Source organism: Callospermophilus lateralis, chromosome 17, assembly GCF_048772815.1.
Source record: "Callospermophilus lateralis isolate mCalLat2 chromosome 17, mCalLat2.hap1, whole genome shotgun sequence".
Classification (NCBI taxonomy): Eukaryota; Metazoa; Chordata; class Mammalia; order Rodentia; family Sciuridae; genus Callospermophilus; species Callospermophilus lateralis.
In genome coordinates this window covers 34,710,084-34,737,904 of record NC_135321.1, presented here as the reverse complement: position 1 = coordinate 34,737,904, position 27,821 = coordinate 34,710,084, and the positions used below count along the sequence as shown (strand labels likewise).

General features: G+C 40.2%; 1 protein-coding gene across 9 annotated transcripts in view; it reads left to right on the top strand.

Annotated features, from left to right (window-relative positions):
- The window catches only part of Fhod3 (formin homology 2 domain containing 3), a 425,688-nt gene that overhangs the window by 309,485 nt on the left and 88,382 nt on the right, over nucleotides 1–27,821 (top strand). For 6 of the 9 annotated variants that reach the window (XM_076837397.2, XM_076837399.2, XM_076837394.2 and 3 more), the window contains one exon: nucleotides 25,872–26,006. In XM_076837397.2, the coding sequence (XP_076693512.1) occupies nucleotides 25,872–26,006 (135 nt within the window). The remainder of the gene's footprint in view (nucleotides 1–25,871; nucleotides 26,007–27,821) is intronic. The other 3 variants (XM_076837398.2, XM_076837396.2, XM_076837393.2) reach the window with 1 other exon arrangement.

The window sequence follows — 27,821 nt, the reverse complement described above, 5'->3', positions numbered from 1 at the left end:
GCAGTCGGTAGTTAATCATTCTGATTGGCCACCTCACGTTAGAAGAATAATGATTAACATTTATTATAAGCCAGGCCCTGTGTTTTCCATGAAATTAGTACTCTCAAGTACCACTTAACTCTTAAGTAGGTTCTATGATGAGCCCTTATTTGTGGAGAGGAAACTGGGGCACAGAGAGGCTGAGCAGCTTATCCCGAGTCACTCAGCTAGTGAGTGGGAGAACAGACAGCCTGTTCCACAACTGGGTCCTCACCTGAGCCTTGAATCACTGGCTGTCTCTAGCAATCTGTTGCTATCTGCTCTGGGCTTGCCATACCTCGGCCAGGGGTCTTTGGGCAGATCCTTATCAGTGAGAACTTTTGATAGAGGCCTGTGTTTGGGGGGCCCTGAGCCTGGGTGCCTGGCAAGAAGCTGTACCTCATTTTGAATGAAGCCTTATGAAACCTGAACCTGGAGGGCGGCTGTTTCACACCATGAAAATGACCAATCTCCAGGGTTATCAGACCTTCCATCTAATAAACAGAAGGAGTAATCTGTGGTCACTTGCTTACCTATAATCTAAAAGATTTTTGAATCTTGAAGTTTTAAGTAGCCCGCCTAAACCATTTTTAACCATAAGTTTCAATCATTGTAAAGGGTGTAATTTGTCTATGGGGTATGGGTTGATTTTTGTCTAAACCTTCAGATGTCACTTATTCAGTTATTAAAACATCTATGTACACCTAATTGGCAGAACCAGTCCTCCGTCAAATGATATCTAATTTCCATCAGAAGTAGCCTGGCTTCATGTTTCAATTCAAACAAGCCAGCTCATCTGTGTCCCTGGGATAGCCATCTCGCTCCAGAGGCTCAGGTATGTGGGCAGGTGGATGGAGGTCAGGCATGAAGCCTTGCTCTGAATTTGTCCTTGGATAGATAAAGCACCATCATCTCCCTCTAAGAATTCCTGTGGGACTAGTTGCTTCCCCAGGTTCCACCTCTGCTTGGCCCCCTGGAGTCTACAAGGCAGTGTCCCATTTGGCCACCACCCCCTTGAGGTTTCTTCTTTCTAAAAGTGGAAAGCAAATGTTGGGGAAGTCCTTTGGGGTGGCTCAAGCGGATCCATAGTAGGAAGAGTAGCGCTAGAGCTAGTGAATCTGTTTCCATGATGGCTTTGTATTCCTCTGGGGTTTACAGCAGAGTTTTTCTCCTGCTTCTCATAAGGTGAGTTTTTTTAAATTGCTTTTATTTTTTAATACAGGACAGCGAAATGCATCACAATTCTTATTACACATGTAGAACACAATTTTTCATCTGATTGTATATAAAGTATGTTCACACCAATCCATGTCTTCATACGTGTACTTTGGATAATAATGTCCATCACAGTCCAACATCATTGCTAAGCCCCTGCCCCCTCCCTTCTCCTCCCTTCTCCTCCCTCCCCTCCCTTCCCCTTCCTTCTCCTCCCTCCCCTCCCTTCCCCTTCCACCCCTCTGCCCTATCTAGAATTTGTCTATTCCTCCCATGCTCCCCCTCCCTACTATGAGTCAGTCACCTTATATCAGAAAACATTCGCCATTTGTTTTGGGGGGATTGTCTAACTTCACTTAACATTATCTTCTCCAACTCGATCCATTTACCTGCAAATGCCATGATTTTATTCTCTTTCATTGTTGAATAATATTTCATTGTGTATATATACCACATTTTCTAATCCATTCATCTACTGAAGGGCATCTAGGTTGGTTTCACAGTTTAGCTATTGTGAATTGTGCTGCTATAAACTTTGATGTGGCTGTGTCCCTGTAGTAAGCTGTTTTTAAGTCCTTTGGGTATAGACTGAGGAGAGGGATAGCTGGATTAAATGGTGGTTCCATTCCAAGTTTTCCAAAGCTCCATACTGCTTTGAGTTTGAAATACCTCAAAACTACTGGTTATCTATTGGTCTATTCCAAGTTCAAAATCCTAGGATTGGCCAGGTGCAGTGATGCACACCTGCAATCCCAGCAGCTTGGGAGGCTGAAGCAGGAGGATCATGAGTTCAAAGCCAGCCTCAGCAACTTAGCAAGGCACTAAGCAACTTGGCAAGATCTTGTCTCTAAATAAAATGTAAAAAGGGTTGAGGATGTAGCTCAGTGATTAAGTGCCCCTGAGTTCAATCCCTGGTACCCCCACCCCACCCTCCCCAAATCTTGGGATTGTGGTGATCATCCACAGTTTTATGGAATTAATCCAAAATGACTCCTGGTGCTCATCAGAACAGTACCTATGTGCACTTTAGGAGCTGTTCCTTTGACCAGGAAAAGATAACTTTGGCAACCTCATCTTTCCTGGCAGGGTATAAACCACGTTGGTGATCCTGGACTTTTTGGTGATGGTCTCTGTCTCTGATGGGGCTTACCCGGGCCCCAGGTCCTTTCTCCTATGGTCTCCAGTCTTTACCACTATGTACAGACATGGGGAGTGAGAGCAGTAGGGACATGAGTTACCCAGTTGAGTATGCTTGTACCCTGAAATGCAGCTCCGTCCTTGTGAATGAAGAACGATGTTGGTTTAACTGAGCAAAGTTTACAATTGATCTGATGAGAATTTCAAGACTGTATAAATATTGTGCTTATTGAATTTTCTGATGTTCACTTGCTATGCATTTCATAGGCCTGTGTGGCCACAGTTTTGACTGCTCAGTAGTTGACTGCAGTTGAATGGGTTGTGTAAGAGACCCACCCGTTAGTCATGAAAAGGAACCCTCCCGGACTTACACGTAAAAACGCTGAACAGTGGAGTTGTCTGATCCAGTTAACTTGGCTGAAATTGAGAAGCAAACTTGGGCAGACGATAATGCATTTGAATTAATTGCTTAGTCATTAGAAAAACCAAAGGAGGGAAAAACACATTTATGCTTGTTTTATTTCCATAACGTCATTGAAGCAATTTTAGCAACGCGATCCTGTTAAAACATTCTGCAGGATGAACACTTGTGGTCGGAGGGGATTGTTTCAGCTGCTGGGGAGGGACAACAAACTGAGCGTCCAGACAGCTGGCACGTGTCCAGGCTGGAGTTGGTGCACAGTGGAGGCAGCCCAGCCTCGTCCCTGGGGCCTGGGCTCCTCGTTCCCTTCCTCATGGCAGCTCTGTTCTCTGCCTTTTTCTTTTTCTTTTTTTTTTTTTTTGGCTTATGAGCTTTCCCCTTCTCTCCTTTTTATGGTCCTTTCATTGTTCTGGCTTCTCCGTGGCCTCACGAAAAATCAAATTAATGCTCACTTGGAGAAGCAGTTAATTTGCTGGACCTGTGGAATGTTGGGTTTTTAAAGAGGGGGAAAAGAAAAATGCCCAGAAACCCAGGTCCATGAAAGTGATGTGTTAACACGGTAGGACAACGGGGTGAAACTGTGTGGCGAGTCTCCACCTACCTGGCAGCGTGTCTGACACAGAGCACATGCCCAACATGTGACACCAAATAAACAAAGGGCTATAGCCAAGCTGACCCAAGTCGTCAGCACAGGATTTGAGGAATAGAAATATTCTCATTTTTATTATGATAATGTTCGTTCTTTTTGGAAACTGAAATTTCATCTCTATTCTACTTTTTAAAATAGAGGTCCTATGTTTACACTCTTTGTCAACTCACAGCTTTTTACTTTTGAGAGTATTTTTATACAGTTGTGATCAGACACTACAGTTTCATATCCTGATATTTTCATTCAGCCTATATATCAACAATTTCCACGTTATCGCGAGATAATAATTTTAATGGTTCTGTAATATTCTATCAGTAAATAATATTGGGTTTCCTTAGCCATTCCTGCATTGAACCTGATTGGTTAGTTAACCACGATCTAAACAATGTGTTCCGGTGAATAGTTTCCTGCATGTCACTTTTAGTGTATAAATAACCATGATGCCATTTCATTACATTAGGTCCCCAAAGTAGAATTATGCTCTTCAAGGATATATACACTTTGAAGTCAAATTGCTTTTTAGAAGGGTTAATACTAATTTCAGTTATCACACACCCTAACACAATACCCCTAAACATTTGAGAGTAAGGAGCTGACCTTGCCCTATGCCCAGGTAGGCTGAGAGACAAAGCTCTCAAACCTTATCATTTGTAACAAATCATGGGCGTCTGGTCCCATAAAAGGGCTCCAAATAATGATTTGTTTTCTGCTAATTCTGAGTAATGACAGCAAAATAAAAACTGCCGAAGGGCATCTGTTCTGAAGATGGCTCCAGAATTTTATAAATGCTGAAATTCCACTTGTCACAGATGACATGGAAATGATCAAAGCCCGTGTAAGCATAATGGCTATAACTTTGGTTCAGGAGGACTGTCGGATGAAAGTCTGGATGTGTTTGTAAATAGTAAGCTGGTCCAGAAGGCCTGAGCAGAGTTTCCCCTTTATCATAGGGCATGTTTTGGTGAATGAAATTGATTCAGAAGTATCTAAATCGGAATGATTAATGTTTCCTTGGCCAAGTGTATGATGTTTTCTACAGAACTTTGATAGAATTAACATTCATGCTACCATCCTGAGAGGCAAGAAATTGTGTTATGGTTCAAATGAAAATAACTTGGATTCTTAATTTATGTTAGCAATTAATTTCAATGTACATTTAAACAGACAGGAAATGTGAGGGTTTTCTTTAAACCCTTTGTCATAAATCCTGCTGCCTAATGGTTTGGGACTTTGAGAAACTTCTCTAATGAGCTATTATCAGAACAAAGCAGTTAGTAAATCCCTGTGGGCTACATAATCACTAACAGTGACAGTATTTACTGAGCTGTTTGTTTTGCAAAAATTAAGATGGTTTGCTCAAACTTGGTGATGGGTTGACTTGTTCCTGTTCCTTCAGTTTTTTCTCCCCAAGTGAAACTTCTGCACTTCTTAGATACAGCAACTTTGGTAACAGGTCTTTCTACTGCTCAAGATTCTCATCTGAACCCAGTGTGCCCCCCATACCTTTATCTCTCACCCCCATCCCCAGGAGGGCAGGTTGAAGAGGTGAGTCTATGAGGATTGCTGACAGCTCACTGTCTTCAAGTGAGGGGCAACGATCTGATGAAGCGTAGTGGAAGGGAAGGGACAGATAAAAGGCAGAGTCGGAAGTGTTTCTTGACAGAAGCAGCTCCAGAGGCAAGAAGGTTGCTCCATCTTTCACACTGCAAATATTTTGTTGGAGGCGATTTGTTGCTATTATCATATCACCCCCTCAACATGCTTCCCGGAGAAAGTATAGAAATGTCTTCTAAAATATTTGTGAATGTTTTTAACTCACCCCTTAAAAATGATTCAGAAATTATGTAAGCTCTACAATTTGTCTTAGGCACATTAGTATTTACCTTCGAATGATTAAATCTATGTAAGTCAGAAGGTAGTGGTACTGTGTAATTAATAAGAAGGTAAGGTGCTATAATTAATCCAGGACCTACCAGAAGAGAGAAAAATTATAAGGGTACATGGAAGGAATTTAACTTGGCAAGAGTATTAGACCACCAGAAATTCACTGATTATTCCTCCTAGAAGCCAGCAGTTGCACAAGGATGTGTTTACAAGGGAAAGGTAAGACCTGTAATTTTAGAACAATTAAAAGCAGTTACCCTTACATGGCAAGAGTGCTGACTGCTCAGGTTCCAACTCACTCCCTTGGAAGTCATTTAATCCTTGAGGGTAAAATACCAGTTATGCTAACCCTTACCTTAGAGGGTGATTTTGGTGAGCAAGTAAAAATGTCCACATACTGTGTGAAGTCCCCTGGGTTCAGAGGGTGACGGCACATAACTTCCAGCAGCTCCTTATTAGGAATCTAGGTATGAGTAAATCCCAAATTTAAAGTAAGCTGGACTAAATTTTACATGCAAGTCTTTTTCTGTGTATTGTCAAGTGTGTTTTGCTCAGTTCTGCTGGTGATAGGTGCTTTTGTCAGGTTGTAGAGCAGACCAGACTTCACAGTCCCAGGAAGAAGGGGTGTCCAGTGGGGTTTGCCTTGCTGCATGTCAACATTAGCCTAAAATGACATATCAGTCCTGTGGTGTCAGATTCTCAGTTGCCACAGCCCAGCATGGCCCTGGGTCTGGTGTTTTTGGGCAAAGTTGAGTCTCGGTAATAAGGAAACCAGCTGATGACACTGAAGTTACCCTTACCTGTCTGTAGCTCTGTCCTTTAGCCTAGGACACTTCCTCTTGGGATTAACCAAGGCTATCTGAAGGGATCACCTTAGAGAAGACACTTGTCATATAAGATGCAAGATTTGGGACCAAAAGAGGAAGGTTGAAGTTGGACTCGGGATACCTGATGAGTCTGTCTCGCACATCTGGGCTACCAATTCTTTTGGACTAGAACAAGGCTATGTTCACTACTGTGTCCCCTTCAGTACCTAAGGCCTGGCCATAGTAGAACTGGGGTAAGCACTGGTTGAAGATTCTAGTGAATTCACCATTCACTGGTTGGGAACAGTTTAAAAGTCCATTGTATTAAGAAGCTCTAATGACAGGAGATCTAAGTTTTCCCCAAGCTTATTAAAGGCCTGGGTTTGGGGATGTTCTTCCCAGGTAAAAGGAAGCCCAAGGCTCTACCTACTTCCCAACCCCGGGAGAGCAGGCCGGGTTTCAGCTGGCAGGTCCGGGACCAGATCCTGAAAGATTCTTATTTCCTTCCCTGCTTGGACTCCTTGCGGTGCCTTTGCTGGGGTGGTGGTGAAGTTAAACCACGAAGGGTTGGGCTGGGTCCTGGGTGCCTTGAATATACTCTGGAAGGAGGCTAGACTTTATCCTGAGATCATGGGAGCTGTTCATGTTTGGAGGTAGGAGAAGAAGACAACTCTAATTTTTTCAGCAGCAGAGACTGAGCCAGCAGGGGAAGCAGAATGAGTGAGGGTCCAGGCTTGTACAAGTGTGTGCCTGCTAGAAACGGGGAACTAAGACCTGGTGGAAGAAAAGCAAAGGGGGGATAGAAATGTTTGGCAAGGTGTGACGCCAAGGGAGATGTACTGGAGGCTCCAGTGTGGTGAGAGGTCCAGTCCTCAGCTTAAAGCAGGGATGGTGATTAAGTCCTCCAGGAGAGTGCACACCCTGAGACCAGGTCACTAGGGAACAGCAATGGCAGGAACAGCTCCTCTTCCCTTTCATGGTGCACTATTGCTACAGGAATTTGGTTTGCTTTGCCATCTACTGGCTCCTGGTCAGTTAAGTCATTTCTAAGAATTTATTACTTACTTTACAAATGCATGACCATCACTTTTGTGTATGGTCATGCAAATGTAAAGTAAGTAACAAATTCAAATGAACAAATGAGCAATAATTACACTTTTGACCATCACTGTGCGGTTGTGAAAAATCGTGCAATGAGTCATTTGAAATATCAGATGCCCAGTTTCATTAATACCAGAAAGCACCACCGCTTCTTTCTCACACCATTCTAGCCTGTACTGACTGTAAAAGTAAAGAAACGTAAGGGCTGCTCAACTCACACCATTGTCCAAGCATATTATGTCAGTTGCACTTGTGAAAACAGTTATTTTTGCAGTTTATTTTTTTTTTCATTTTGACAACTGAATTCTTTAAGTGACTATTTTTACTGAGGTGTATACTCAGTAGAACTTGTAAGATTTTTTGTTGTTGTTGTCATTGAAATGTTTTATATACACATATATTATTGAAACCCAAGGGAAAACTCTCCGGAAAGAGATTGAAATATTAGATAATAGTTGCATATTTTTGCAAAAAGAACCCACCCCCGCCATCAGCATACTCTTAACTAATGAACATAGCACCAGAATCCTGTGGAGTACTAGAACTTTATAACTCCATTGCCTTAATTTAGAAACAGGCTCAATTTTCTTAAATCCTAGGCAATCAGGCTAACTAAACAACCCCTTCAGGCCCTTGGGGCCACTTGGAAATGCAACTGGGCATCATCAGGAGCTTAGAGTTTTCCATTTATTCCAAGTGTGTTAATATGTTGGATGCTAATAAAACTTGGAATGATAAATTGACGAGAAAGAAAATGCTGAAGAAAGAAAAACAAAATTAAGGCAAGGCAGGAGTATTAAAATGAATCCATCTCTAGTCGTCCTCTTACAGCTTCATTTAAAGTGCTCTTTTAGAAACATTGTAGCATTAATTTTCACCAAACTGCCAAAACACAACAAAAATCCAGAACTACTCACACAGACCCCTGGGGATATAATATGCAACTGTTTAATGAAAGCAGACTTTACTTCAACTTTGGAATTGTACTTTTTAAGCAAAGAAGTTCTAAATATTTTCTTTTTGAAGGACAACAAAATTACTGGAATATGTGAACCATTCGTTTCAAATATTCAGATGAACAAATGAGCAATAATTACACCACAAGCGAGTTTGCCGCCTTGGGGAAGACAGACGGCTTTTCTCATCCACGCAGTGATATCTCCATCTTGTGGGCATTTTCAGAAATGGTGGCTGGAGGCTTGCTCAGTGGTGATGACATTTTAATTTTCGAGGGCCTGCAAGGGAAAGAGAATTCCAGGACCTGGGATGATGGTGCATTGAGGCAGTCTGTCCTTGTGCTGGGACTGGGGAGTCTACTAAGAATGAGGTGTGTTCTGAAGTGCTCAGTGAGAGGATGGGGGATCTGTGGGCCAGATTGCAGGGAGACTTCCCTGTGAGCATGTTAAGCTAAAACTTAAAAGATTAGAATGGACCTCAGTCGTTCATTCTGTAGTTTCCACTTAGGATATTATTGTTTACTATAAACCACCGTTACTGCCTGTTTTACAGATTAATGTCCAGACTCCTCGAGAGAGGTAGAAAATGGCCTGGCCATAGAGTTGCCACGACAGTTTTTTCCCTTCTTCCCAGATTATAAGCCCCGTAATGACATTCCTCGGGGGAGTAACAATGGATAAGAAGGGGTAAATAAAGGATGGGACGTTTTGTGCTGAGTGTATATACTGTGGTCGGAACACCTGACATGAGGTGTGCTCTACTAACAAATTTAAGTACAGTATCTTGTTAACTACAGGCACTGTGTTATGCAACAGATCACTTACTTTCTCATTGTATATAACCAACTGAATACCCACTGAACAGTGATTCCACACATCCCCCTTTTTACATCCCCTGGAAATCACCATTCTATGATCTCTGTTTTTGACATTTTAGATGCCTCCTATGAGAGGAATCATGCAGTATCTATCCTTCTGTGACTGGTTTACTACCCTTACTACAACATCCACGTATGTTATCACAAATGATAGTATTTTCTCCTTTTTAAAAGTCTGCATAATATCCTGTTGTGTCACTAGCATTTCCTTTATTCACTCATTTGTTGATGGACATTTGTACTGTGTCCATCAACAATATCGTGTCGGCCAACAACTTGGCTCTTATAAATGTTTCTTTAATGAAATATGGGAGGGTAGATAATCTCTTAATATTTTTTTTTGGTAGTACTGGGGAGTAAGCTGGGGCACTTTACCACTAAACTACCTCCCAAGACCCCTCCCCTCCCTTTTTTGAGACAGTTTTGCTAGTTGTTGAGGCTGACCTCAAACTTGTGATCCTCCTGCTTCAGGCTCTCATGTTGCTGGGATAACAGGCATGCGTCACTTCTTTTGCCCAGCTCACTTCTTTTGAATATTTATTCCCAGAAATGGGATTACTGGGTCATTTAAAAAAAGGAAACAATTTTAAATTTTATTGTTTTACGAGTTTTACATGTGTAAGAATAAAATTAGAAAGGTGTGAAGGGAAGTAAGGTGAAAGGGGAACTCCCTTTATCCTTGCAGAAGCAAGAGTTTCTAGAAACTTCTCATGTCTACTTCCAAGGTCATGTTTATATAAGCTTGTAAATGTTTAATAGTTTTACTTAAATAATCACTACGCAAACTATGCTGCATTTTTTTTTTTCATAAAAAACCTGTCTTGATTCTCCTTCCATAGCAGTACTTGTTTAATTTTAATGGCTATGGTGTGCTTCTTTACCTGCATGCTATTCTACATACCTAGACTGGGCCGTGATGCTGGGCCCCAGCCTTTTGTTGCTATGAATGATGTTGCCTTGTAATATACATACCTGTATGTCATTTTGTACAGGTGTGGTTATGGATTCCGTAAATCAAAATGATCATACATTATAATTTTTTTTTGCCAAATTGGTTTTTGCAAAGATCATACCAATTTTGATTCTCAGTCATGCATGAGAGAGCTTATTTCCTGACATCTTTGCCAAGAGGTATTAAACTTTACGTTTTTGTGTGGTAGTAATGAAAAGTTGTATGTCAGTAAAATTTTTATTTGCGTTTCTATCCTGAATGTGATTGAACATGCTTTCAGGATGCTTTTATATTTCCTACTTTGGGTTCATAGTTGTTGAGGGTTTTTTTTCCCCCCTTATTGAATTGTAGCAATTTATAAAATGGGAAAGGAGTAGCAGCCATTGGTATTTATATTTGTGGAGTTTTTAATATATAGAAAAATGTCAATTTTCCAAATCTGTTAATTTTTCCTATCTTTCGGGTTTTGTGTTCCGACTGAAGAAAGGCTTTAATCCTGTGGTTTCTTGTAGCACTTCTAGAGCTCTGCTTTTCACATCTAAATTTTTTTCTACTTGGAAATTATTTTAGCAAACCAAATTATTTTGGTGTGAGGAAGGGTCCATCTTCCATATCTTCACTCATTCTAATACCCTTTATTGAGTAGCCCACCATTTCCCTACGGATTGGTCATATACCAGCAGGAATGCGGCCTGTTTATGTGTCTGCGTGTTCCATCTGTTCCCTTAAGAACATCGTCTGTCTCTTCCATTGTGTGTCTTCCCTGATCAACCATCCTGGGCTAACAGGAACTACTACCCTTTCTCTCAGGGTTTACCATTTCCTTGGTAGTCATTGCAACATGGCTGTATCACGCTATCTTGAAACAGGCCTGTCGTCGCTCTTGTTGTCTGCTGTTTTGAAGTTTTGTACAGTGATTGGTGGTTCTGGGATAAAGAGCATATATTGAGATGCTGGGACCCAGCAGTGGGAGCCTGCTGTGCTAAGCAGTAGCACCTCCTACCAGCTCAGGCTTCCCTTTATTGGAATCTTCCTTTTGACCCGCTTGAATACCTGCCTCCACCACTTGGGTGATGATTCCCCTCTGAATGTTTCCTCCCTGCTCTTCTGGAGTTTACCTGCTGAACTTGCCTTTGATAATTGCCCCGCATGGAACTCACTGCTCCTTGTGTCTTCCTCTCCTAATGGCCACCTCCCAGTGGACCATCTGTTCTGTGTGGACCTGGATGCTGCGTCTTTCCCTTGCTGTCTGCTTTGGCTTTGCTGATTTCTGGTTCTGACCTTGCTATATCTTTATGCACCTTAATGTGGTCCTGAAAGTCTAGTTTTTGGAGTATTGTGCTCTTGGCAAATATGTGATCTGTGTGCTTTCCTGGACCCCAAATACTTGAGGGCTGCGTTTCATCACTTGATCTGTCCATTTCTTTTAAGAAATTGTTCCGATGGAGTTGAAAGTCTCACTGTCCAAAGGAGCACATTTAAAATTTTTAATTTGATCACAGTAGATTTAAAAAACTAAACATCACTGAAATTTGAAGAAATCCCCAAAATAACACATAAAATAGGATAAGAGAGGTGACCTTTCTACACCATGGCAGTTAGTGGCACCCTATCATTGTCAATAGGAAAGAAAAGGTACCAGCACAGCCCGACTCCCTGCCATTCAAACAAAGAAGCCGAGTGCGCCCTGTTCAGTGCAGCTGCAAGCTTCCCACTTGCCTGCTGCTGGCTCCTGATAGCAATCTTGTTACAAACAATAAAAGTCCCTGTAAGGCAAAATGTGGTCCTAATTAATTGATTGTGTTACATCCAAAGTGCACAAGAGGAGGAATGAAGGTCCCCCATTGTCTGAGAAAGTTTATGTAAGGTCTGGCTCCTGCAGCTTCCCCTTGCGACTCTGGGCACTGGAGGACCTGGGCTTAGGACTGCCTGCCTTAGGACTCTGGGTCCTCAACAGATGCGAGAGATTCTTTGTCCCACATCTGTTAGGGATCTGACACCTTCTCATCATTTCTACCAGCCTAGGTTTAGTTCAAGATCTATGTCATGCCTGGACTATTTGTGGTGATGCGTGTGTCAGGTCCTTACTGAACTACAGATCTGAGCCGGTGATTTTTTCCTGCATAGAAACTAATAAAGGTCATACATAGGAGTTCTTGTGTGTCCCCTGCATGCACCATTCAGCTTCACTAGTATGCCCTAACTGTATGCAAACCCCACACACATTCTCCCGTGCCATGGACATAGCAGCCTGGCCTGAGTTCTCTCCTTTATATTTGCTGTCTGTCTGGCCTCTTTCCTTTCTTCATTTGGTTCCTCTTCGTCCTCCCAAGACCCAAATAGATGACATAGGTCCTGAGTAACTCTGATTGCCCAGACAGAGTTATCGTACACTTTGATTCATACACCTCGGTTCTGGCTCAGTCCTTGGGGTCATTCTGTTTATATGCATGTTTCTAAATTGAGTCTCGCCCTTTGGCCTGTGATGGTACCTGGGTCCTACAAAGTCACTGAATGCAATGGTTTGCCTTTCTGACCTTGCCATATTAAAAGATTCAGAGAAGATATTAAGAGAAGCAGGTGTATGCCCCGGGGAATCCAGTGTTCACATGGATTTGAAAGATAGAGGTCTTTGTGTTTGCAGGGGGTATATTGTGCTGTTCTGGTATTCACAGTCTTCTGCCTTTAAGGCTTCTTCACTCTTGTACAGCACCCATTTCTGTATTTTCGTGTCTCTCCTGTTGAGGCTAGGAGACACTTTAGAAGCAACTGTGCCTTCACATTTTCAGGGTCCCTCACAGCCAGCTCCTCTGCTGCTTTGTTAAATAACAAATGCACGGGCAGTTTTTAACCTTCCTGAATTGTTTCCCGCCCCCCCACCTTTGGAAAGTGGGATTTTTTTGAATAATTTCTCTCCTCCTCTGCAGGAAGTGTGTGCATAGCAGCCTTAAGGACTGATACTGTAATTCCTTTTGCAAATGAGACTATCTTGCTCAATAGTTGCAGATCAGATGAGGTCTGTAGCAAGGAGGGTAAATATCGCACAATGAAAACCTTATAAGGTGAAGTGTCACTACCCGCTCCCCACAGATGTAGACAAAGCGAGTCAGTGCTATAAACCGAGCCCCATGTGCCACCACCACTTTCTATGACCCCTCTCAGTATGATGGGTTTCCAGCTGCCACTGGCTACAATGGTTTTGCATTGTTGTACAAAGATCACAGAGCAAAAGGGAGTGTGTGTGTGTATATTGAGATTTCCGCTGAAGAAGATGTCCTCCCAGGTCTTCGATGTTTGTTCCCTGATCCCATTTCCCCACTCCTCCTCTCAAAGCCCAGCAATGAGGATTCATTAAGCTTTACTGTTTTAATGGAAGGAGGACCATGTTTCTGGGTTGATTTTTGGAAATCTTGTACATAGGATGCATGAGACCTGTACGCTCATGAATTTCATTCAGAAAATATTTATTGCTATCCCTAGTGTCCCCTGTTCTTGGCATAGTAACCCAACACAGATTGAATCAGACCCAGTCCCTCACTGTACAGGGTTTACACATCAGTGGCAAAAACAGATGATAAGCAAGCTGTCAGCAAATGGAGTTTCCATTGTCATAAAAACTGTGAAGAAAATGAATCTTCGTAAAGAGCTAGAAAGAAAGACCAGTGGGGGCCTGACACAGGTGCTTCACTCTCGAGAGACACCCTGGCAAAGGGTCTCAGAAACTGAGTCACCATAAGATTCAATGGCGGTTTGACCTGAGCCTTACCTGTTGGGGATCAGGGAGACGGGAGGTCAAGAGGGAGACCATGAAATCCAGTGAGTCCACATCTTTCTTTAAAATGCAATCCTGAAAAACTGTGTATGAGCTGAGACTAGAGTAAGTTCAGGGGTTAGAGTTCAAACTGATGGATGTCAGTCCAGGCCAGCAAGACCTGGAAGCCACGGAGCTAGTGGCAATCGGTGCTTCTGAAAGCTGCCAAGAGAATGACTGAGTTGCATAAGCCAAGCAGGGATGGACCTGGGCCTGGAGCTGTGGGAGGAGAAAACTGGCCTCCTTGTTGCCAGAGGACTTGCTCAGTCTTGGACAGAAGGATGGAAATTAAAAGGGAATGAGGGAATGGGCAAGAACTGCCGAATGCCAAGGTCAGGGCCTACAGCAGAGGCCAGAAGACGGGCTGAAGCGTGACGACAACCGAGGCCTAGAAGACTGGCTGCGTGCTCTGCTCATGAGCCAGCACAGTAACCTGAGACCCCTTATGGGACCAACCTCCTCAGCGCACTGCGTGCACCCTGCCATTCCCTCCCACATCCAGGAAGCTCAGATCTGCACTCAGGCATGAGTGCAACCAGCTGGAGAAGAGAAAGCAAGAGCGAGACTTCAATTCACATCCCTGTCTTGGACGGTGGGCATAGTCAGGATTGTAGCACTGAAGATGGGCAGTAGTTATGTATTTCTTGGAGTTACCTCTGGGGTTCGCTCATTTCATCATTATTGTTCGGATGCAGCTCCAAAGATGTGAAAGATTCTTGTGTTTCCTTGTTTTAGGGTGCTGTAGTTGGGATGTTGAATGTTTCTCAAAGGCCCATATGTTAAAGGCTTGGTCCCCAATAACACTATTGGTGGAAACTTTACAAGGGAGGTGTAAATTGCCCTCAATGGGGATGCGAAACCCTGACACTTTCCTCTTTGCTTCCTGGCCATAAGGCAAGTGGTTTTGCTCTGCTGTGATACGCTACCTTGCCACAGACCCAAGAGCAACGGGGCAACTGTTCATGGACTGGAACTTCCCAAGACTGTAAAAAAAAAAAAAATAAACCCTTTATAAGTTAATCATATCAGGTATTTTATCATGAGGGAAGGCTGACTAACACAGGGTAGGTGAATGACTTTTAAAACTAAGCATAAGCCAGTTACCTCTTGTCCTGTAGTGTTTAGATCAAGGTGATACTTAATTTCACAGTTAGGTTGTGGAACCATCTCACTGTTCAACATAATTTCATTCCCATTTTATGATGACTTTTTGACCTTTAAGCTTTCATATTAAATTTTCTGCTTGAGATTGGTAATTTCAAATACCAGACACTTTGTGAACTTAGTTTGATGTTGATTAATATTTCACCAGACATTGTTTCTAAAATAGAAAATGTTAAAGGTTTCAACATTTGGTTCTTCTAATAGGAAGAGTTTAGGTAACTCAACAAACAATATTTTAAAACAGTTTTTGCAATAAAATTAGCATGAAAAACTATATTTAAGTTTGGGCCTGTGTCTTACCACAATCAAGGTAATGCCTATATCCATCATCCCCAAGAATTTTCTTGTGCCTCTTTGTGGTTCCTGCTATCCTTCACTATCCCTGAGCAACTGTTGATGGGTTTTCTGTCAAATTTTCATTTGTAAGTGTTTTCTATTAATGTAATGATGAACTCTTTAGGGAGTGTCGACTTAATTAGCTAAATTTTTGAGATTGATTTATTTAACTGTGTTTCAATAGTTCATCTCTTTTAGTGCTGAGTAGTAGTCATTATATGAACAAACCACAATTTCTTTGCTTACCTGTTGGTAGATACTTGGGTTGTTTCAGATTTTTTTTTTTTTTAAACTAGGAATGTTTTTAAAATAAGTTGCTCCTTAGTGTGTGTTGGGGGCGGCGGTACTGGGGATCAAACCCAGGGCCTTGTTCATGCCAGGCAGACACTCTACCACTGAGTCACATCCCCAGCCCCTAGTATGAACATCTTACATACAAAAATCTTTGTATTTTCATGTGTCTTCATTTTTCTTATATAAATGCTTAACAATGGAATGGTTGAGTCATACATGGGGTGCATGTTTAGCTTTTTAAGAAATTGCCAGACTGTCTTCCAGAGTAACACTATACCAGCCTGAACTTTCAAGAAAATTATTTAGATTAGTATTACTTGTTCCCTAAATAGTTTTTAGAATTCAACAGTTAAGCCATGTGGTACTATGGCTTTCTTAGGGGAAAATTTTAAACTATAAATTCAATTTATTAATTTAATATGGATTCTTATTAAATATCTATCTCTTCTTCAGTGAGCTTTAGTGGGTTTTTTTTTTTTTTTTTTTTTTTGGGTCCTTCAGAGAATTTTCCTATTTCCTATAAGATGTCAGACTTATTGATATACATTTGTTCAGGGTAGTCCCTTGATGTTTCAGAATTTATAGAAACTGCAGTGGTGGGTGTCATTTCTCACTCTTAATATTGGTAATAGGTGTCTTTTTTCCTGGTCATTCTGGCCAGAGGCTTATCAATTTTACTGATCCTGAAGAATCAGATTTTTAAATTTCATTTGATTCTCTATTTTCTATTTTATTGATTTATATTCTTATTTCCTTTCTTACTTTGGGTGAAACTTGTCCCATTTTTTTTCTATCTTAGGAAAGATCATTGATTTGAGGCTGTTTGTTCTGGTTTTGTTTTTTGAGGTGTTTTTTTTTTGTGTGTGTGTGTGTAGGTATTAGTATTATAAATTTTTCTGTAAGTATTGCTTAAGTTGCATCCTAATTTTTTTGTTTTATTTTCACTTTGTTCAAAAATATTTCTCAGATTTTCCTTTATTTTGTACATTATTTTGAAGTGTTTATTTGGATACCAGGGATTGAACTCGGGCATTCAAACACTGAGCCACATCCCCAGCCCTATTTTGCATTTTATTTAGAGACAGGGTCTCACTGAGTTGCTGAGAGCCTTGCTTTTGCTGAAGTTAGCTTTGAACTCGTGGTCCTCCTACCTTAGCTTATAAATACTTGTGGATTTCCAAATTATGTTACTGATTGCTAGTTTAATAAAATTGTATCAAAGAGCATACTGTACATGGCTTGAATTCTTTACATTTATTGATGTATCATGCCAGATTTATCATGGCAAATAACCTGTGTGCACTTGAAAGAACATGTACCTGATGAGGTTAGGTGGAATGTTCTGTAAATGTCAATCTGTTTGCTAATATTCTAAAGTCCTTATTGATTGTGTGTGTACACATTCTATCAATTACTGAGAAGATAGGAAGAAATATTATAATCTTGGATTTGCTTATTTCTTGCAGTTCCATTGGTTTTTCCCTCATGTATTTTGGAGTTCTTTTATTAGATGTATAAATGTTTTTCTGCAGTGACGATCTTTCAACTGGGTTCTTTTTTGTAACTTATGGTGTAACATGCTAAATCTGTAGCTGCTTGACTGGGCTATAGTTACAGTAACTGTTTTTATGTTCTATCAACCAATTCTGTTCTCTGTCATTTCTGGATTAGTTTCAAATGATTTATTTTCCCCCTCATTATGGCTTATGTAATTAAACTTCTTTGTATACATAGTCATTTCTTTATTGGATACCACATCTTAACAAATTTTACCTTGTTGGGTGCTACAAATATTCTTGAGCTTGGTTTTGATGTAATTCAGAAACAGTTTGATCCTTCTGGGTCTTCCATTCTTAGCTTTGTTAGATTGAACCAGAGCTTCATTTCGTCCAACATTTTCCTATTTCTGAAGGAAGACACTTGTTAGAACTTGAACCATTGCTCCCTAGATTACCAGGTTTTTCCCTCTGATGGGAACAGGCCTGCTCTCTGTAATCTCCAGACACTGTTTGCTCTAGTTCTTTTGAGTCATTCTTTTCTTGGCCTCAGGTAATTTATTCACACACGTGCTGATCAGTCCTCAACTGAATAGTTGATTGAAACTGCAGATGGACTGAAGTCTGTCTCTGTCACCCTTTCTGGTACATTGCCCTGCCAACTTGGCTACCTTGGCATCTCTAGACTCCAGCTGCATCTCCTCTACTCAGACTTCCTGACTTCCCTTCCTGCCACAGCCTGAAAACTTTTTCCAAGCAGTACATGAGGGCAATACCGGGAAATCGCCTCTATTGCTTCTCTTCTCTCAGTTGTCATGACTTGCACCATCTGATGTCCAGTGTCTGATGTGCCATTGTTCTGTACATTTTGTCTTGTTTTCAGTTATTTCAGGTGCAGGCAGATCTGGCTCTTGTTACTCCATGTTTCCTGAAAGTAGAAATCTCAAAGCTAGCTTTTTTTTTTTAAACCACCGAAATAGACCTCAAATTATATGTAGAAAATATATTGTGTTCCGTGTGCCAAGATTTATTTTATAGTAACTTGTATTGGTAAAGCTAATCTCTCTAAAGAGAGAGAAAAGGAAAAAGCATGGACATAATGGGGTTGCAGTCTGTACATCTATCCACTTTCTGGAATGACTGATATAATTGAATTGAATTGGTGTGTATTGACACTCAGCTTGAGATATAACGGGATAGGTGTGGGGGGGAAAGGATGAGGAGATGAGGACCATGCTATGAGTTTACAGCCTCATTAAAAATGGTGTTCATTCACCAAACAGTTAAAGAACAAGCCAATCATTTGTAATGATGTGCAACATGGATACAACTAAGGGTTCGGGGAAATAACATGTCCTCTGTGAGGCATTAAGGAAATAACATGTCCTAAGTGAGGTGTCTTGAAGAACTTGGGGAAGATAAAAGGGGAGAGTGTTTCAGGAAGCAACAGGCTGGTAAGCAAAGGAGGCTGGCCTCTTTGGGAAGCAAGGTAAATAGCTTCAGTAGCTGAGGGACAGTGAGATGAGTTTAGTTGATCGGTTAGATTGCAAGATGACTTTAATTGCACCTACATTCAGATTTTATTGAAAGTCAACAAAAATGTACCAGCTTCTTCTGACAGAGGAAAATATTCTAAAAACCCATCCTGTTTCTTACTATGTAAGAAAACACTAAAACGACAACTGTGGCTTAAAACAAGGATTCACCAAGTGATTCTGCTTATTTTCTATTTTGGCCAGGCTCACCTTGAGTGGACTCAGCTGGGTGTGTTCAGGGGTTAGTAGCCAGCTGTTGGCCTTCCTGGTTATCTGTATCTAATGATTGGCCCACTACCATTTGTGCTGACAGGGCTGCTGCAGTGGGCTTGTCATCCAGTTGCCTGGTCCCAGCTTGTTTATAGGGTGGCACTTGCTGGGCTCTCATGGGCAACATGGGAATAACCTTTGGTGGGAAAATGGTTCAAGCCTTTGCTTTTATCATATCATGTTGATTGCTGCATTGGCCAAAGCAAGTTCCACATTCAGCCCAGATTGAGGGTGGGTAGAGAGAAAAGTGCTTCCCCCCCCCTCCCATATATTTTTATATGGTGCTGAGGATCAAACCCAAAACCTCACATATGCTGAGTCATAACCCCAGCCCAAAAGACTATTTTTTTGAAAGAAGCTGCCACAATATTTTGTCAGTTTTGTACACCCATTAAATATTGTGTAATAAATGAAGAGGATCGGCCTGCTGACTGTTGAGCTTAAAGTTATCACTTTGCCAGCTAGTCTGTAAATTATTTTTTGAGCAGACTTAAAATTATATTTTGCATGGTTCTCAAGTGTTTGTTTCACTAATATATTTTCGTCTCTCCCATTTGCCTTAGCTTTATCTTTATAAAGACTTCTCATTTTTATGTTTAGTCTATTTGCAGATTATTAGGTCAACAAATGCCAACCCATCTAAAAAGAAAGACTGTTGTTGACCAAAAAAAAACCAAAAAACTCTCCCTCCACTTTTGATCAAGTTATCTCTGTGGGTTGTGTTCACACAGTTTGAGCAGTGGGTTCACTCTGTGAAGAGCCAAAAGACATTCCAAACAACTCCAGGTCCAGATCAGACTGGTTGGTTATCTTCAGTTGTTCTGGAAGGTCACTTTACCACTGGAAAGGCAGGGAAATCTTAGGAAAAGGAAAAGTTACTGTTTATATGAAATTCCCTTGTGCAATAGAACACATGTAACTTTATGAATCTAAGAAATCATTCTGCTTATCAAGTATATAATTTTTGGTTCTTCCTGACACCAGTCCTTTTGCTACTCAAGTTAGCATAAGGGAGATAATGCTGAACTTATGAAAAAAAACGATGTAAGTCTTTGGACTTTCCCCTCTTCCTTCAAAAAATGGGGGATGGTATAGGAAAGGGACTAAGCTAAGGTAAATGCTCCTAAATGCCAATTACCATGTGATAGGCTTTTTGGCAATAGTGAACACTCCCAGAAAGCACAAAAATTGAAGCAAAGTTGGAGTTCCAGAAAGCCCTGTCATGTGGTCAGGAGAACCAGAATACAAGTAACAATCACTGAGGGGAGCACCTCAGTGCTGCTGTGAGCCTTCATGTGAAGACAACCATGTCATGTAAGCATGTACCCCTGATGGTGAATTCTGGGTTAAGATATCACATGAACTCTGGTGCAGAGAGAAGGCAGCTTTGATAATACTGATTTTGGATTTGGCTCTGTCAGTACAATTTTATCTAAAAATTTAAACCTAAAATTTACTGTTATTTGCAGGGCTATTTCATGCTGGTACAATTTTTTGTATTCTCTTTCTCTTGAATTAGTAGTTAAGCTCCTTTGAGCTTGGGGGTACTCCCAGAGACGGGAAGCTAGGTAAGAACTCCCAGGACTATCGGCACCATGAGTTGTTGGACATGGTAAAGACCTCCTGTGTATCCAGGGAAGGTTGAAGGGCCAGACATACACCATCTTTCATGGCCGTCTTCTGCACCAAAGATAAGAGCCATCAGGTGTCCCTGGCAGATTTCTTAGCTTTGTGGTCTGTTGTTGTTTAACATGTCTTCGTCCCTTCCCATGTGGTTCTCTCCTGAGTCTGTCCCTTTGCTTACTGTTTCCACCACCTCTGTGTCTTACACATTCAGTGTCAATTTTTATGCTCATAAGACTTGGGTTTGTTTTCCATAGTTTGGCGTCTTATTTGGGTCTCATACTGGGCCACTGAGAGCCTCCTACCTGCAGATCTATGACTTCTGTTTCTCCCCAGCTCTCAGAGTCTGAGTGTAGAACTGTAATTAGCTCAGCCTTCTGCACTGGAAGCCTCTGGTGACACTGCACAGCCTGCCTTTGGATTGCTGCTTCAAATCGGGAACCTACTCTGCTTTCACTCAGCTGTTGCCAGGGGACAGGGCCTTGTGCAAGCAGCTCCTTCTCCATAGATAATCGTCATGTGTTTTCCTATAGAGAATGGGCTAGAGGTTGGAGGCAGCACTGAGACTGGGACCTACAAGTTGTTCTCACTTCATGCTTCTTACTCAATAGTTAATCGATTCTTTAAGCAGTATAGTTCTTCCACGTGCCAGGCCAGAGAGATGAGCCACAAAATAGGATCTGATTCCAAAACCTAAGCTGTCAATAGAAAATATAAGAACATATGGGGGGCAATGATAAAGACAAAATTTAAGGTAGTGATCATCTCTAGGGAAGAAATGAGAAAAATTATGATGATAGTGTACTGTGACAGGTGCTGTGCCCACGGTACTCTCTGTACTAGAGGTATATGAGAAGGGATGTTGGTCAATGTGGACTCTAGCCTTACAAGCCAGTTTAAAAACCCCATTTTTCTACATCCTCGATGTAACTTCTTTGTGCCTCAGTCTCCTCATTTTCTAAAGGGGACAATGAGAAAACTTGGTATAAGAGGTTGTATGGATTAAAACAGCTGCTTCTATCTGCATAAATGGGAGCTGCTACTACCAGTCATTTTCTAATGAATCAAAGGTCCTGTTCCAAACGTTCCGGTGAGGGAGGCTTTAGCTAGGTGAAGGCTGAGGGCCAATTCTGGGATTAAATATTTCAGCTTCTGTTGCTCAGAGTATATCATCCAGTCTCTTGCAAACTCTCCCCCTCTGGCCTCTTGCCACCTGCTTTCCTATGGCTTCACTTGGTCACAGCTGCCTTGGATGTAACTTCAGATGACTTCAGCTTTCCAGGTGTATTTTCTGGTGCTACACAGTCCTGACGACTGATCCAGCTGGTAGCCATGATGGGAAGGTTCATGTGGAACCCCTGCCCGCTGGCACCTCTCTGGCTGGGAACTGCCAAGGTGATTCTCCAGACATGGTTTTTTGAATTGCACTGTGCATCCCTCTCTGTCGCCACCTACAGATTTTACATTCCAACATGAAATGGTATCTTTTGAGGGCCTACCATGGCCCAGATGCTATTTGAAGGAAATTCATGCAGACATTCTCATTTAAACTATATGGTATCTCGTGAGTTGTACGTATGACTATCCCCATTTTACAAAGAAGTAAACAGTGGCTTGAAAAGGTTAAGTGACTATCCCCAATAAAATTTTCTCATTCTAAGCGCTGTGCTCATTCCTTTACACCACTTTGTCCCCAAACTAGCTAAGAAACACTGCAACAACTTCCAAACACTGTAGGTATTTCTAGAGAACTTACTATAAAAGATAAAATATAAAAGATACCATTAAAAAGCATTTACCATGCTAGCTTGAATTTGGGAGATCTTTTTGTAGTGATGATTTGGGCTATTCCCTTTGTATGCTGCAATGTGGCAGTTGTATTATACCTTGAGAAACTTCCAGAAATAGGATTTGTAGGACCAGGTTGACACTACCATGTGCTGAGCTTATCTGGGTAGCAGGAGACCTAGAGAAACTTAACTTTTGAATATTGTATTTATTGTCATTTCTAGTATGACTAAAATGGTTTATATATATCCAGGACAGACAATCTCAGAGTCCTTTAATCTTTTTATGTTATAGGGATCAGTTAGGGCACGAAGAGAATGGATCTGGAATTTTACTATTGGGTTTAGCCTGCATTTCCTTCTCCTGATTTTCTAGTGAAAATGAGCGTCATTCACATGTTTATTGGATATTTAACTTTGTTATTCAGTGAAATACCTATTATTCTCTGCCTGTTTTTTTCTACAGGGTAGTTTATCTTTTTCATAATGATTTTAGGGTATTATATTTATACAATGTATACAAATCCTTTGTGGTTTATACATGTCATAAGTAGCTGCTTCTAGGTCATTGATTTTCTTTATTATGTTGTTTTTCAATGTATACAAATTTTAAAATTTATATGTATTTATCCAGTTTCCTTTTTCATCTAAAAATTTTTTTTTCTATCCTGGGATATAAAAGTTGTAAAGATTTGCTTTTTTCACTTAAACAAGCTAGATTTTTTTGTGTTTGGGTGTGAGGCAGAGCTAGTTATCTTTTACTCTTATAGCTAACAGTAGTCCCAGCAGCATTTGTTAAATAGTCTTTTGCTTTCCTTGAAGATATGTACTGACATATCTGTCATGATTCTGTATTCCATCTATATGAAATATATACTTGTACATGTTATACGTAATTTATAATTTAATATAAAATTTTAATATGCAAATCAAAGTAAAATATACATTTTAATCTTATAATTTATATGATATATAGTGTGTATCTTGTATATCTTGAGCATCTATGTTCTGGCTCTACTCATTCCATTATTCCACATTTCAATTCATGCACTTGATCATTATGGTTATAGAATAAATTTGATATCTAGTGGGACCAATGCTGTTTTGTTCTTGTTAAAAATTGTGTTGATTATATTTGGACCTCAGCTTGTAAAGTTTCATGAAAAGTCCTTTTGGGAAGTTGAGTTAGAGGTATGCAGAAATTGTATTAATTGAGGAAAAGAAGAATTGGTATCTTGACTGTATCTTTCTATGCATAAATATGATACAATTACCATGGACTTGAGTCTTTCATACATACTAGGCAAGCACTTTACCAATGAGAAATACTCCCAGCCCATATTTGAGTTTTAAAATAATGTTTTATAAAAATCTTTTATGGTCATGAATTATGAGTCACATAATTCATAGTTAACTTATGGCTAACTTAATAAGGTGTATATGAAAATGCAGTTGATTTTTGTATATTTTGCATGTAGAGACTTACTGGACTTGTTAATTTTAATAACTTGATCTCTCTACATAGCTGATAAGTTATCTGCAAATGATGGCATTGAATTTCTTATGTTTTTTATCTATTCCTCATGTATTGGCTAAGGTCATCAGAACAATGTCAAATATGAGCAATGATAGGAGCATCTTCATATCATTTCTAACATGCAATTACTTGGTGTTTCAGCTTTAAGAATAATGCTCACCATAATTTTTAAAAATGTCTCTGCTGAACATCCATCAGATTAAGAAAGTTTTCTTCTATTTTTAAGTTTGATAAAAGTTCTTATAAAAAATAGGTGTACAATTTAAAGTTTTTGTTCTTTCTTTCCCTTTATCTTTGAATTTATTCTGTTTTCTAATTGTTGGGTTGACTACTCATTAACTTTTGCTCTTTTTTAATATAAATACTTAAGCAACAGATTTATTTCTAAATATGTTAGAAGCATCCTACAACCCTGACATACAGCTTTTTCATTATGGTACCCTTTGAGTATTTTTTAGCTTTCTATATTTTTCTTTTTTGACCTGAGTTATTTAGAAGTAAACTAAATTTTCCAATTATGTAGATTTCTTTTCAAATTTAGCTTATTTTCAACTTGATTGCATTATGGTCATGAGGGAACCAATTCTTGGCATTCATTCAAGAGCTTCATAGCACAATTGATGGTCAGTTTTTAAAAAGTCTGTGGATCTAATGTATTTTCTCAAATTTGGTGTGCTGGGTTCATGTATCAGATAAAACTTATTAACCCTGTTATGTCTTTAACAATTTCTATCGGTGTACAAGAGATAATAAACCCCTTCACTTTGACTGTGGATTACATTGGTTTCATATAGCATTTAAAAACTATAACAGTAAATCAAAGAAGACAGAGGTCAGATAGAGCAAGGTCTGAACTTATTTTATATGAAAGATAAATCTGTCTATGCCCACGTGTCCAGGGTTGATGTAGAAGCTCCACTGTGAGCCTGGAATCATAGGACTTGGTTACAGGGCCAGTGAGTTTTTTCCCTCCACTTCCCCCTCCACCCCAATTGACAGCCACAGGTGACTTACCTTTTCTAGTGAGAACAGCTGTGGCACTCATGGCAGAGTATGTGACATCTTTCTCCTGCACTAGAGGCCTGGTGTTCCCCACTATGCAGGCATATTTGAATTCAAGTATTACTTTATCCCAGCTGTATCCTTCAATAAATAAATTGAAAAAAATACATTTCATAAATGTTTATATCTTGGCTTTGGAAGTTTTGTTTCATAAATGAAAGCAACAACCTTCAGAGGCACAAGACTCCCCAGATAACCCCTTTATTTGTCCATGGAGTTGCCTGATTTTTCCCTTTCCCACCCATTCTCTGCTGACATTTCTTATGATCTTTACCCCTGTGATTCCCCACCAAAGCATCTACATAGGTGACATCCCCACAATGTCATCCTCAGTGAAATAGACCAGACTGTGGTGTTACCAAGAGCCAGGGATCATTCTTTGAACATGGGAAATTCTTGATACAGGGGAAATTTACTTAATGGTATTTGCCTTTTAGACCACTGCTGTTCTCCTCATCTGTCTTCTCAACATCTTGTTTTAAGATGACACCATTGTTTTGAGGTTCCATATTTTAAAAAACTGGTATATGGTAAAATATCTTTAGTACATGAATAATAGAAAACATTTTTAGTTGGAAAGGTGATTCCAGGTTATCAAAGTCTTAACATAGATCTTAAAGATAAATATTTTTTTATTTTATGCATTTTACTGAAATACTTTCTATTTATAACAATACCTGTGATTGAGGACTACTATATGCCAAGCATGTTGCTTGGTATTTTATGTAACCACCTTTTTGTCCTAGCAGTGCTTGAAGCAGATTGCATATCACCATTGACGGACAAAATTCCTGAAATCAACCCGAGACACTCAATAGTTTTCCCCAAGCAGGGCCTAGATACTGGCAGCCCCTCAGTTCTAACCAAGCTGAGACTGATTCCTGCTTCAGTACTTTTAACAGTCCAAGCAACTAAAACATGAACTCATTGTACCTTCAGGTCATCACTGAGTGGTCTTCTCACATCATCCTTTAGGCAGCACCAAGAGTCACTGGCGGCAGAGAGAGAGAGGCGGCGACAGGAGAGAGAAGAAAGGTTGCAGAGAATAGAACGGGAAGAAAGAAACAAATTCAAGTAAGAAGGATTTTAAGATTCTTTTAACAATGGATTGCAGCTCAAACCATCTGACTTTATAGCTGTGTATCAATACAGTGCCAAAATGTACAAAATAATGTATTTGTTTTTAATTCTGTGTATATCTTTAAGGAAACGAGACTTACCTACAGTAGGCTGGAACTGGTTTGTTCTGACCTTTCTCTAACCATAGGGCAGGAAGAGCCAAATACAATTAGGGATTTGTGTGTTCCTGGGTTCTCCATTATCCAAAATGGTTCTATCCAGGCCTTCCTGAGGACACAGAGGCTAATTGCCTTAATCTGATTTGCTGTTTCTCTCTAAAGGTCGTCATGTTTTATTCATATTCTACTGGATGCCTCAAAGAAAATGTTTTTCTTACTGTAGCAATCTTTAATATTTTATGTTATTGTTACATATGTATATTATATATATACTATATATATGTATGTGTGCGTGTGTATATGTATATAGCAACAGTAATCCCACTTCATGATGGAGGGAAATTCATTCTGTTGATTACCCCCAACCCATTGCCCCTTGATTGCCTGGTCTCTGTCCAGCTTCAAGGATGTTTTCCTGGATGGTGGCCTATTGTAGATTTTATGTCTTGGGTTGTCTTCCCCCACCAAGTCCAGTGTCCCTCCGCTTCTTCCCCTGCTAGTTCACCTGTTCCCTCTCGTCTAGGACCACCTCCTTCCACCCCCTTCCACCCCCATCCCTGGTCTTCATGGAATGCAAACCACTTGCTGAATCTTTACTTAAACACATTTTCTTCCTTTCCCTATAAGCTTACCTGCTTTCCATTTCTACTTTTCCCCATTTCTCCTACTTCTGTACTCTCTCCCCTTCATCTTCCTAGACATCTCTCCTAGAACATCTACATGATCTCTTTGTTGCAACCACTCACTAACTCTGCATCCTGTTTCCTTCCTTCAGTTCCTCTGGTCATTATTTCCATTGATCATTATCATTTGAATCAATAAATGATATAAGGCATTGTCAGTGAGGATTAACAAATTGAACAACTTAGTTTTTCTCCAGAAGCCAGCAAGAGTATGTGGTAATTGTAGAAATGATAAAAATTGCTGGGTGTGGTGGTTCATACCTATAATACCAGCAGCTCTGGAGACTGAGGCAAGAGGATCACAAATTCAAAGCCAGTCTCAACAATTTAAGGAGGCCCTAAGCAACTTAGCAAGACCCTGTCTCAAAATAATATATAAAAAGGGCTGGAAATGTAATGTGGCTCAGTGTTTAGGCACTTCTGGGTTCAATCCTTGGTACCAAGAAAAAAAAAAAATGATTGTGAAGTTGTTAAGCTATAACTCACTATTTCTTGGAAACAGATACCCCAAATTTATGGGCGAAATGCTAATCCTGGCTTTTATAAGAGTGGGTGTATGAATCACGTGAAGTAAAGCATTGTTGCTTTACCATACTTAAGTGGCACACCCTGAGCTGTCATACTTCTACTGAAAGATATTGGAAACGTCATCCCTGTATTCACATTTCTCATGATGTAGTTTGAAAAACTGGTCTTTTCTGTAACAACTTATCTTTAAAACTCCTGGAACTAGTTAAATGCTTCCTAATTTATGGCTTTCTGAAAGATCTGCATACTTTGCCTCCAAATAGCAACAGGGAATTTGACTGAAAGATGTGGAAAATTCAGAGATTAGCCTACATACCCCAAATTTTTGATTGGTACCCTATCTTAAAATGCTGTCAATGTTGGGACAAATGAAATTGGCACATTGTTTCCTGTCACTCCTATCGAATCACCGAGTACACGCATAAATCATGGACAGAATC